Below are 11671 nucleotides of genomic sequence, written 5' to 3'. Positions count from 1 at the left end.
GTTTTATTGTTTCTTCTCGTCTTCCTATTTCTTTTTCTTCTCTCCTGTGTGTGTGTGTGTGTGTGTGTGTGTGTGTGCATGGGGAGGGGATTTTCTCTAGGGCGCCCAGACTTTTCTGGATGTGTAGTCTAGCTGATACCTGCGAGGGACTGTCCAGCGAAAACACGGCCCTAAGAGTAGAATGTGAAGCCCAGGAAGCCGAAATAGCACAGCTTCGACATTTTATTCAGTTGTCTGTCACAAAACCTGATCTTTATCCTGGTCAACAGCGTGTTAAGCTTAATAAAGGTCTCAACGTGTTTCCTGAAAAGGCGTGGCAGCAGTTGAATAGTGAGACACCACACATTGATGAAGCCGCTGTGATTTCCGCCCTACAAGAGCAGCTGAATACTAAAAACAAGCAATTGAGTGAATGCCTACAGGAAATTGCGGATCTTAAGAATTGCTTCAAGGATGACACCTCGGGTTGCACAAATACACACGACGAGAATACAGCCCATCTCTTGTCCCAGATCAATTTTTTGCACAATGAAGTTGATCGACTAGAGCAACAGGTGGCAACTGTTCGTGCAGAGGGTGCGAGAGAGGCACGTACTCTTGCCGGGGAATTTAATGAAAAGCTTGACCAGAAGGAAAAGGAGAGTCGCGCTGCTACTGAACAGCCAAGGGCAAGAAAAAAACGAGGTACTGAAGGAGAGGACCTTGTTGTCCGTTGCAAAACGCTTGAAAATCAGCTTGCTATTGCCCTGTCAGAAAAAAATTCCTTGCTTATCGAGAAGAATGAACATTGTACAAGGATCCGAAAACTCGAGGCAACCCTGAAAGAACGTAGATCCGAAGTTTCAGAAGTTCAGAAGTTGGCATCACATGAATCTGTGGCGACTGGAATACAAATTAGGAGCCTGCAGGAAGTCATTCAGGTGTTATCGGATGAACGCTCCTCACTTCAAAAACAGCTTGCTCAACTCCGTGGTGGGTTGGATGTTGAAAAAATTCATGCTGAAACTCAAACTGAGCAGAACTTACTTGATGCTTCTACTCAAGTGGATTGCTTGCATGTAGCCGAAAAGGAATGTCAGGTGAATTCCGTAACGTGCTCTACTGACTGTGGTACACAATCTGTCCAGGGTTTAACGCACATGTTGGAGCTTAAGTGCACCGAATGTGATGATTTACGGGCTAGAATCGATGCCCTTACTTTTGCTCATCGAGAAGTTCTTTCAGCCGCTGAAGTAACGAAAAATTCTCTGGCAGATGAAGTTGAGAGAAGGAAGTTCCTTAGTGACGATGCAGAAAAGTTGTCTTTGCAGTTGCGCTCTTTGCAGCAAAAGTGCAGTCAGCAGGCGGCAACTGAGAGAGAATTACAGGCAAGAATCACTCTGGTCGAGGAGCAAAAGCAGCAGTTGCGTATGAATTCCATGAGCATTGAACGCGATAAAAGCGGCCTGGAAGAGCGGCTACAACAGTATCAAAAAGACATGGAACAACTTGTGGCAAATAAAAACTACAGCAATCAACAAGTAGGGCAACTCGCTAATGAAAACGAAAGACTCCTAGCTGAGGTCCAGCGTCTACATCAGCGTGAGGCGCAGCTGGCATACTCTTTGAAGGCCAAGGATGGAGAGTTGCGTGAAATTCTTTCTGCGTATCAAAATGCTGTAAAGGAAGCGGAATCGCAAGTGGAAGCTCAACGCACCATAGAACGTGAATTAGAAGCTACTCGTGCAACATTAGCCTCTAAAGAACAATGTATAATCTACCTACAAGAACAGTTAAATCAAATGCATCATAGAGATCAACAACTTTCGTTGGACTTGCAGACGTTTGAATACGAAAATAGTCAACTTCATCGCAGACTTGTACAAACAGAGGCGTTGATAACACAATTGGAAGCCAAGTGTAATGAGCTGCAACAAGTTTCTTTGGCCAAGGACAGGACAAGTGAAGAGCTACAACAAAGCCTTGCTGAACTCAGCAAACAGGTTGCCTTAAAGGAAAATGAATGCATGCTTCTTCGTCATCGATCTGAATCGCTTCAGCGCGACCTCTCACGTCTACAATCTGTTTATGAAGCCGAGTCACATCGTTTGAGGGAGCTGGAGAACGCAAACGCCCGTCTTATTGTAAGGGGAATGATGAGTGGAGACAGCGACAATGGGCCCAATCCACTTCATGCAGAGCTGGAGGCTACTAAAGAGGCAGTTCGAGAGAAGAGCGTAGCTCTTCAAAATATACAGGAGCAGTTGAGAAAAGAGAAGGATGAAAGGGCAAAATGCATGCAAGCGTTGGATGACGTGCAAGCCTCCTTGGAGGAGGCACTGCTTTCCAAGGAACGGCTACAGCAGGTGGTTTTGGATCAAGCTGCCACCCTGTCTCATTTGTCTCAGTAGTACCGGTGTATTCTACTCATTATTTGGAAACACTGTTCCCTCTCCTTCTTTTCGGGTGGGTGGTTTCTGTGGCTCTTCGTGTGGTTTGTTTGTTTGCTTGTTTTTTTTTTTGTTCATTCTATAAAAAATGGTGAAACGAAGAATGATTTTCTGTTGAACTCCTTCCCAAGAGGCAAAAGTAAAATTCCAAAAAAAAACTGACTCGTAACTGCGTTAATCTCTCTTCTTGGAGTTTCTCTTAGTGTGTGTTACCAAGAATGTACAGTGTCGCAGCCTACATTCATGCAATCTTGTTGTTTTGCGTGTCATCCGTGGGGATGATGCTGAGCAATAAGCTCGCCGTGACGGCGCTCCCGCTGCCGTGTACGCTGGTATTGTTGCAGATGTTCGCCACACTTGCGTTGCTGCTTCCATTCCGGTCAAATGTGGAGGCAATGACGCTTAAAAATGCACGCGCGTGGATTCCAGTGGCGTCCCTGTTTGCCTTTATGCTGTATACTAGTATGAAGAGCTTTGTTTATGCGAACGTTCCTACGCTCATTATCATACGCAACCTTGGCTCCATCGTCACGACGGTCGCGGAGTACTATGTGCTTTGCGAAGGCGTGAATGCTGAGATTATTTTGGCACAAGTCGCCATTTTTTGCGGAGCCGTGGTGTATGGCTGGACGAACTCCACCTTTTCTGTGATTGGACTGGTGTGGATGCTCGCAAACGTTGTCGGACAAGGCTGCTATGGAATTCTTGTGAAGCACATGACGAGCAGTGTGCCGGGGTTTGTGTTCGCCACAAAGTACACTCTGGCATTGTACAATAACGTTATCGCCATTCCGGCGATTTTCCTCCTCTTCGTCGTTGAGGAACAGCAACGCGTGGGTGTGCTCCTGCCCACCGTTGTGGGTGTTGGTTGGTTCTGGATCGGAGTTACGTGTGTTCTCGGCTTCATGATTTCAACTTCAGGGTTCGCCCTCCAAAAGCTTGTATCGGCCGCCACATTCATAGTAATTAACAACCTGACAAAATTTTTAAATATTCTTATCGGACTTTTCATCTTGCATGATCGCATGGGGCTTGCCGACGGCGCTGGCTGCGTCATTGCTCTCGTTGCAGGCGCCTGGTACTCCGCCGCGCGCTACCGCTTCAAAACGCCGGATGCAGAGGAGGAGAAAAAGGTGGAGCTCCCGAAGGAGGAATCCGTATAGACGAGTATTGACATATCGACATCTAAGTACTATTGTTATGTGTGTATATATATATATTGCTGTGTGTATTACCTTTGCTTGTGTTTCTACTGGGGTTTCCTCTGCGAAGTGCGAAGGAACGGGAATGTAGACACCCTCCCAGTAGAGCGGGTGACGTGCGTTGTCTATTGCCCCATTTATTATTATTATTATTATTATGTGTGTGTGTGTGATTTCTCAAACTATAAGTTCGCGCAACTCCTTGCCGCATTGTCGTAAAGGGTGCTTTGCCACGGCTTCTACAAGGAATTCCCCCTTGCTCCCTCCCCCATACGCATACTGAGGAAAATAAAGAGAGAGGAAATAAAGCACAATAACTACTTTGTGTATGATTGCTTTTTCTGTTGTTGTTGTGCTGTCGCACAGCAGCGTACAACCTCGGTGTTGAGACTCACGTCATGGTGAGCTCCATTTATGGGCTAGCTGGTATTGACTCATAGTTTGGCGTCCGGCCTTTTTCTGCCCTTAACCTTGCCACTCTCTAACCTTGTACATTCCTCTTGCAGGCGCAGAGCCCTCTCGGTAGTTATGGAGTCCATCTTTTGCGTCGAGCAGGTCAACGTTCCCCCTGAACTGGGGACGATCATGAAGCAATACACAAAGGCTGTCCTCCGCGATAGACCGCAGGATCTCTACAAGTACAGCGCTAACTTTTTTGCGGCGCTTTGTGGTCAGGCTGCTCCCTTTGACAAGGACGGACATTTTGTCGAAGCACGCGAGCAGGAGGCGATGGAGCACTTTGCGGACGCCGAACTCGAGCACGTTGAAGCCGCGAATCCCACACCCTCCGCAGATTATGAGAGCAACGAGGCTGTCCGAGAAGTCTTTAACAGGTACGATGCCCACGGCGATGGCCGGTTGGCCGCAGAGAAGCTGCCGGCATTGCTGGCAGATCTGCAACGAGCTGTCGGGCTTAATGAGTCCGAGGCCGTCGATGAGGAAGAGCTTTTGGAGCTTCTCGAAACGGACGAAAATGGCATGGTCGATCTTTTGGAGTTCCGTCAGCTGTTTTTTCAGTCCGTTGAGCTTTTATTAGAGAACGCGGAATAGGCGCTGCCGTTTCTCTTTGTCTTGCTTACTTGCAATGTAGGACTGAAGTGGCGACGCATCTCGCCCGTGCGCAAAACCGGCTTTGAGCAACTGTGCTTTCCATCGCCGTCATGTATGTTGTTGTTGTTTGTTTGTATGATTTCTCTCACTGGGTTCTGAGCTGGAGTAGTGAAGGAATACCTTTGTGCGTGTGTGTGTGTGTGTGTGTGTTGTTGCTGCTGTTAGTTAGTTAGTTAGTTGGCGCCCTCTCTTTGTTATTGGTATTACGGTTATTACGGCTACAGCGTGGCACTAGTCAATGAGTAAGAATCCCCCCGCACAAAAGGAGAAGTTGAAGGCGGTCGTCATATCGACTGCCCAAGAGTTAAACGTCGATGTAGATTTACGGCGATTGCATGAGGCGTGTAGTTCCCTCGGCGACTACATCGCACCGTTCATGAAGCGTGTCAGGTTGGAGCTGCAACGCGTCAAGGACGGCGAGCAGGCGGATGTTCCCGTGGTTCCTTTATTTATCCACGGTGCAATTCCGTACGGCGAGATAAAAACCCTCTTTTTAGATGTTCTCTCCACCTACCCGTTTCTTCGCGTCATTCAGCTGCACCGCTGCGCCGTCGGCGATGACGGTATTCTTACCATTGTAGAGTTTATCCGATCGTACAGACCGTCGCCGGATCGAAATCCGTTTGGCATACAATGCCTTGAGGTCCCTGAATGCCTTATAGGGCCCGCTGGAGCCAAGCACATTGCCAAACTACTGAGCGAAAGCGACACCATCACGCGGTGCATGCTCGACTTCAACCCCTTAGGTGACGCCGGTGCTCAGGCCATCGCCAACGCAGTGCGATGGAACGGGACACTGGAGGATCTTTCGCTGCAGTACTGCGGCGTCGGAGCCTCCGGTGCGGAGGCCCTGGCGGAGGGGGTGCTGCGATGCTCCAACGTTCGTGTCTTTTCGCTTCGAGGCAACCCCATAGGGCCTGAGGGGATGAAACGCATTGGGGCTGCCCTTGGCATAGGCGGGCGCATTGAGGCTATTGACGTCGCCGGCACCGGCTTCGGTGGGTCGTACCAGGCGGTGGAGGCGTTTTGCCAAGGTGCGGAAAGTAGCGTTTCCCTCACAGCGGTGGACATGGACTACAACGTGCTGGTGCCGGAGGCGGCTGCGTTGATTGCGTCTGTGGTGTCACGAAACAAGCGCCTAGTCCAGTTTCGCGTCAATGAACGCATGGATGCGCAGCAGTTTCTCATGATACAGAACGCGCTTGAACAGAATGGCAAAGGTGCCAAGAAGAAGAAGAAGCGGCGTTCGAAGGCGTGAGAAACGGGATTCGCAGGGTTATCCTCCATGTAGAGAACCGGTGTCTTGGTCCCCCCTCCCGCTCGCTCGCGACAAGGCGAGGAAGTAGGGCAGAGACACAAACTGCATATAGATAGTATACATGCGTGTGTGTGTGAAACGAGCTCAACTCTGTCCATGACAAAAAAAAAATGAAAAAAAAATGGACGAACAGAATCGTCTTTCCAACTTCTTGCGTCTCTCGCTCTCTCTCTCTACCTCTGTGGGTGTGTCTGCCTGCGCATTGCTCAGTTTCTCCCTTTCTTTGCGAAGTTGGGGGAGGGGAGAAAGCGGAGCACACACATACACACACACACACATACATACATTACTGGCGAAAAGGAGAGAAACGGAAGGCAACGGGCTGTGATGGTGCTTGTTTTCTCAGTGGTGAACAGGGGAGAAGGTCGCAGTGTAGAGAGGAGGCATGAACGGTATCAATTTTACGCCTACAATGGAAACGTCGCGGTGTTTTACGACCCCCGACAAGGCCTACCCGAAGCCGAGGTTGCGTGTGAGGCGAACAAAGACCTCTCACTGGAGGAGGCTCCTGCGCACCCATTCTTTGTGTGCTCGTTCGACGCCCTTTGGGACACCACGAAGGAGGACACCAGCCCAAAGAAGAATGGGGAACAAGAGTTGCTGGAGGTGCTCATGGCCGACGTGAGTGCGCGTGTCGCGGTACGCGAAAACGTCACCATTGTCAACCGAGGAGCTCATGCGGATCGCTTCGTTGAACGGGTTTTGCGCTCGCTGCAAAAGAGCGTCGAACAGGCAGCGGAGAACGCCATGCAGTTTGTGGCCGATGAGTTGGCGAAGGAAAAACAGATGCAGCGCCTGCTTCAACTGGAAAATGAGTCCAATCTGCATATGTTAAAGGACTACGCCAAGAGCGTCAATGAGGTGGCAAGGCCCGCCCCCACAGGCCTCAAGATCTCCGCCAAGCTGTCACGGAACTTGCGACGACTTCGGAGGCAAAAGCTGCACTTTCTCGTTTCCAGGCAGAAGGCGGCGGCGAGGTTCACCATATTGACAGCCGCACATCACGGAGAGCTGGTGCCACCATGCATGCGGGGCTCGTGTCTGACGCCAGAGTCTTTCGCGGCCATCCCGCCAATGCGAGTCACACCGTCAAGCCCAAGCTCACGCCGTGCCAGGGCTGCGACCACGAAAAGTTCCCACCTCGGTTACCGGGCGCAGCGACGATCCACTCTGAGCATCCTGGAGGTCCTCGGCGAGGAAGCCGAGGCGGACGCCGTTGAGCCTCTGAAAGGCAATGGATGGGGGAGGGAGATGCACTACTATGTATTTGACGGTAGCACCTCCCTCTTGGGGCTTCCAGGGATACCAAAGTTTGAGGATGTCATAAAGGGGTTTACGGTGGATTTCTGGTTCAGAGTGGATTCATCAGAAACGGAGGGAAAGCGTGTCTTGATTCACATCATGGACGGCCAACGGGCGGGACTTGGCCAACTGTTTCAGATCAGTTTGACTCGCCATGAGCACATGTATGAGGCGATTTGCGTGTACGTCCGTGACAGCACCAACCGGGTTTTGGAGTGTTTAATGCCACTGAAATCGCACATCGCATCCACAGACGGTGAACCGTGTTTTCATCACTTTCTCCTCAACGTCCAGAGCCTGGAAGAAGGAAATCTGGAGTGCACGCTCGATGGTCATCCCGCGGGGCTACAAATTGTGCAGCAGGAGTACCCAATCTACTTTAACGCGTGGCCACACCGCCTTTTTGTTGGGGGATACATGGACGAATCGAACAGGCCCACCTGCGTGTTCCATGGGGCCATTTGTGAACTACGATTTGCGGTCAACACGGCGGATGGTCCCACGACAATTATTCGATGGCCGCTGTTTGCGGATGGAGAAAAGTTGAAGGAACTCATGCACACCATTCCGGAAGAACACCATGAGACGTTATTAAACCTTGAGCGGAGGGTGGGTCCTTGCCCACTGACTGCACCCTTTTTGGATGGTAATCTTGTGGTGAATTTGGGGCCGCTTGGCATTCTTGGCGAGCTGCTCTGCAATTGGAGGCTGGAAATCCGATTTCGAACGAATGTGAGCAATCGGACGATGAGTTTGCTTGGTGTTACCGACCGACAGTGCAGAATGCAGGAATTGGGTATTGTGATGAATGCCGAGCCCGTTTTTGGAAAGGAGCGCTTTCGCTACCATGAGTTTAATATTACCTTGTACCTCGTGGATGCCTTTGGCGCATGCTGCTCAGCGCTGCTTCGCGGCAGCGAGCACCAGAACTTGATGGATGACCAGTGGCACACCTTGATATGGAAATGTATCGATAGTGAGGCAAACACGTACAGGGTGAAGGTGGATGGCGTGGTGCAGGAGCTCCTCTACCTGGTGCGGGAGGGACCGCGGCGGTTTGTTCCCTTTGAGGACTGGGTCTGTCTGGGGGGCCACAACACCCGCAACCACAAGGTGCAACGGCCGTTTTATGGTGAAATTGGTCGGTGTTTTATCTCCGTGCGTGGGGTGCCGCTTGCGACGCTGAACATGGATGAGGGACCAGGGGCCTACGTGCTTCAAGACACCTCCGGCCGCCACCACCACGGACTTTTGATCAGCCCCGTGACAAATGCCATTCGACGCCATGACGTTTACTGGTTTCCATACCTGGAGGATTCCATGGGCGATGCAGGCGACATTAACGGCGCGGATGGGATCATCATCCATAAGAACAACAACGTCTCCGTGGCGGCGGTTGTCTTCACCTGCGAGTTTGACGCTGTCGGGGTCGCACGTGAGGTGGTGTATGATTTCTTGGGCGAAGCCTGCGTGGAGCCGCAGGTTGTGGAGAACCACATCTCTGACGAGCGTCCTCAGTGGAAGACGTGGCGGTCCCTGCCTGACAGCTGCTTCAGGCCCCTCAGCACCCTCGTGCAGTTGGAGGAGGCGGTGAACACCACACTCTCCTGTGAAAAACCGCTTGGGCACGTCATGTTTGTCATCCGAATTGGAGACTGTCATGTGACGTTGCTGAACCTGCACGGCCCCGTGCTTCCCCCGGACGCGATATACAATCACAACGTGCTGAAGTGGCAGTACGCCTACGCCGTCTCGGGCACCAAAGGAAGGCGGGAGCTCCTCCTCAACCGCATGCTGCAGGGTGTGGAGAGCGTCCTTCTGAGCGACACGCTTACCCCCTTTATGACCAAAAGGCTGGGCCCCTTGAACGTGCACGAAAGCAGTATCGTGACGGAGGACATTATTCGGTCCATGCAGAATAGCGGAAGACCATGGTTTCTGAGTGCGGTGCTGCACAATCACCTGCTCAATGCCGAATATGGATCCCACGTTCACCTCATCCACCACTTTATGGATCGCATGACGGCGGATGAGGCGGCGTCGGTCGCACTCTTCAACCGACGTCTCTTCAACGCAACGAAGGAGAGGGCGTCAATTTTGATTCAGCGTAATTGGCGGGCGCGAGAGGCACGAATGGCGGTCATGCGCCTTCAGTGCGAAAGGGAAATCCGGGAGCGAAAGGTGGAGGAGATAAATGCACTGCGACTGAACCCTCTGCTGAAGGCAAAGGAAACCCTCACCGCGTTGCTCGTCACACTGCATCAGATTGACTGTGAAGCAATTCCACCCATCACCGATGGCATTGACGAGCTGTCGGCGGCGCTCGCCAACAACGGCTACGAGGTCACTTACTTGCCCAACGCCTCCAGGGCAGCACTGATGAAGGCGCTTTCGGAGCTGGATGAAAGTACATCCAGCTTTGTTTACATCAGTGGATATGGTGGGCTGATGAGTGTTCGCCAGCCGCTGCTCTTTTCTCTGCATAGCCTGCATATTTCGATCTCAGAGGGTGCCCAGCGGGCGGCTCTTGAAGCAGAGTGTGGAACGGCATACCGCAGAATTATGCAAGAGTTCCACGAGGAGCATCCGCCTCCAAAGGTGCGAAAGGGAAAGCGTAAGGCGAGCAAGGCCCCACCTAGCAAAAAGGCTTTGCAGGAGGCAGAGTTAGCTGCGCGGCAAAGGGAAGAATTGTTCCGGATGGCTGTTGCGGAACTTGAAAAGGAAGAGGCAGCTACGCGTGGGGTAACTGGAGAGGAGTACGACACTGAGGTGTTAATGCTTATGCGAGAAATAAAACTAGCCACCGAAGCCACGGAGGAATACGAGCGCATATACAAGAAAGATCCTCATTGGATGCATTTTGTGCTTCCATGTGAAGCCAAACTCATTGAGCCGTATGCAAACACCGTTTATGCTGTGGAGGAGCTAATGAACATTGCCCTCCAACGACAATTACCCCCTTTGGGTCTTCAGCGGATTGTGGCCATGGATTTGGAGCCCATCACCCCCATTTCTTGCGGCTCTGCCTGGGTGGCCAGCAGCACGGGGTACTCGTTGAAGTTTGTGTATCAACCGCAGCAGCGTCGCATCATGTCCAGATACCTTCTAAAGGCCTTTGAGGGCCGTTTGCCGTGTGTTCCAGCGCATTCCAGGTACGCGGTGCTAAAGGGCGGCATTGAAACAAAACCGAATGAGCGAGACTGGCGGTCCTTTGCGACGTATTTGGTCTCAAAGATGGGGTCGGTATGCGACAAGGAGGTGCTCGCCGAGCTGCGGGGGGAGCTCGAGCGGGAGGTGCCGTTTACGGCGGAACTTATTCCTGTGCGGGGAATTGTTTTGGACCCGGAGGCGCGTACCAAGCTGCAGCGAGAGAGGGAGACAAAAGAAGTGCATGCCATCTTGCGCTACGGCGTGGGCAGCTCTCATGTACAGGCCGACATGTTCAGCGTCTTCAAGGACGTCATCGCATTCGGCGTCCCCCTGAAGGAAATCACGTTCAAGAACACACTTTACATCCTGTTTGCGCACAGCAACAGCGGCATCGACGGCCTTGTCAGGGGGTCGCTCCTGAAGGAAATAGAGAAGTGTCGTCCGGGCGGGTGCGACGTCCCGATTAGCGTCACCACCACCGCATGGGGTATGCGTCTCCACTTCGATAGCAAAGACCCCGAGAAGAGGGTGTACATCTCGCAGTGGGCCAGTGCCATTGTGGTGCGGAGTCTCTCCTGGCAGATCCCAGTGATGCCGGTCTTCGGGTATCGTATGCGGGAGGTGGACCATGTGGAGTACCTGTACGAAGTGAAAGTCACCTGCTCCCTGCGCAACTTTCAGCGTTTGCAGAAGCAGCAGCACTTGCAGCCTCTCCCAATGACGTATTCGCGCTATCTGGCGTGCGAACTGGCCCCTGGTTCGTCGTAGCGTGCGAAGAAAACGCTAGAGAAAAGTCTACAATGTAAATGTATCCACCCCTCACCCCGCCCCACCCCACTCTTTTTTTCCACCCTCTTCCCTTCAGCCTGACGACGTTGCTGTTGTTGTTGTTCTGCCAGTGAGGGGGATTGTGGCGTACAGCCCGGGGTGCCCTGCTTGGAGGCTCTGAGGGGCAAGGGAGGGAGAGCGGCGGCGGCGGCGGCGGCGTAGCGGGGCTCGTGTTGGCCAACCACACGTACGCGCGCACAGAGGGAGTGAGAGAAGGAGAGCGAGAGACAAAAACAACAACAGGTAACATGCTCCTTTTGTTCATTTTCTTCTCTTGCGCCCTCGGTTTGCCAATTTTGTTGTTCTTCGCCCGGCTCGCGCGCTCGCCACCG

General features: G+C 52.1%; 5 protein-coding genes across 5 annotated transcripts, besides 8 other annotated features; all 5 read left to right on the top strand.

Annotated features, from left to right (window-relative positions):
* Position 1: 1 nt before the first annotated feature.
* Positions 2–39: a sequence feature (A-rich).
* A 6-nt stretch (positions 40–45) lies between these two features.
* Positions 46–77: a microsatellite.
* Positions 78–119: 42 nt separating this feature from the next.
* Positions 120–2390, top strand: Tco025E_07496 (BRCT domain-containing protein; the record flags this gene model as incomplete). The annotated part of the gene is made up of 1 exon (XM_029374361.1): positions 120–2390. One exon carries the CDS (start codon positions 120–122, stop codon positions 2388–2390), a length of 2271 nt encoding a protein of 756 aa, XP_029225526.1.
* An 83-nt stretch (positions 2391–2473) lies between these two features.
* Positions 2474–2504: a microsatellite.
* A 143-nt stretch (positions 2505–2647) lies between these two features.
* On the top strand, positions 2648–3592 carry Tco025E_07495 (putative GDP-mannose transporter; the record flags this gene model as incomplete). Its single annotated transcript, XM_029374360.1, has 1 exon — positions 2648–3592. One exon carries the CDS (start codon positions 2648–2650, stop codon positions 3590–3592), a length of 945 nt encoding a protein of 314 aa, XP_029225525.1.
* Positions 3593–3768: 176 nt separating this feature from the next.
* Positions 3769–3790: a microsatellite.
* Positions 3791–4159: 369 nt separating this feature from the next.
* Positions 4160–4681, top strand: Tco025E_07494 (cAMP-dependent protein kinase dimerization/docking domain; the record flags this gene model as incomplete). Its single annotated transcript, XM_029374359.1, has 1 exon — positions 4160–4681. The coding sequence occupies one exon, from the start codon at positions 4160–4162 to the stop codon at positions 4679–4681; it is 522 nt and encodes a 173-aa protein (XP_029225524.1).
* Positions 4682–4864: 183 nt separating this feature from the next.
* Positions 4865–4894: a microsatellite.
* An 85-nt stretch (positions 4895–4979) lies between these two features.
* Positions 4980–5999, top strand: Tco025E_07493 (uncharacterized protein; the record flags this gene model as incomplete). The annotated part of the gene is made up of 1 exon (XM_029374358.1): positions 4980–5999. One exon carries the CDS (start codon positions 4980–4982, stop codon positions 5997–5999), a length of 1020 nt encoding a protein of 339 aa, XP_029225523.1.
* Positions 6000–6215: 216 nt separating this feature from the next.
* Positions 6216–6240: a microsatellite.
* Positions 6241–6313: 73 nt separating this feature from the next.
* Positions 6314–6345: a microsatellite.
* A 41-nt stretch (positions 6346–6386) lies between these two features.
* Positions 6387–11279, top strand: Tco025E_07492 (uncharacterized protein; the record flags this gene model as incomplete). The annotated part of the gene is made up of 1 exon (XM_029374357.1): positions 6387–11279. One exon carries the CDS (start codon positions 6387–6389, stop codon positions 11277–11279), a length of 4893 nt encoding a protein of 1630 aa, XP_029225522.1.
* Positions 11280–11477: 198 nt separating this feature from the next.
* Positions 11478–11498: a microsatellite.
* Positions 11499–11671: the final 173 nt, after the last annotated feature.

The sequence above is a fragment of the Trypanosoma conorhini genome (genome assembly GCF_003719485.1).
Source record: "Trypanosoma conorhini strain 025E chromosome Unknown Tco_14.4_contig_00583, whole genome shotgun sequence".
NCBI lineage: Eukaryota > Euglenozoa > Kinetoplastea > Trypanosomatida > Trypanosomatidae > Trypanosoma > Trypanosoma conorhini.
Note: the sequence above shows the minus strand (reverse complement) of the source record. Positions and strands in the feature narration are given on the sequence as shown.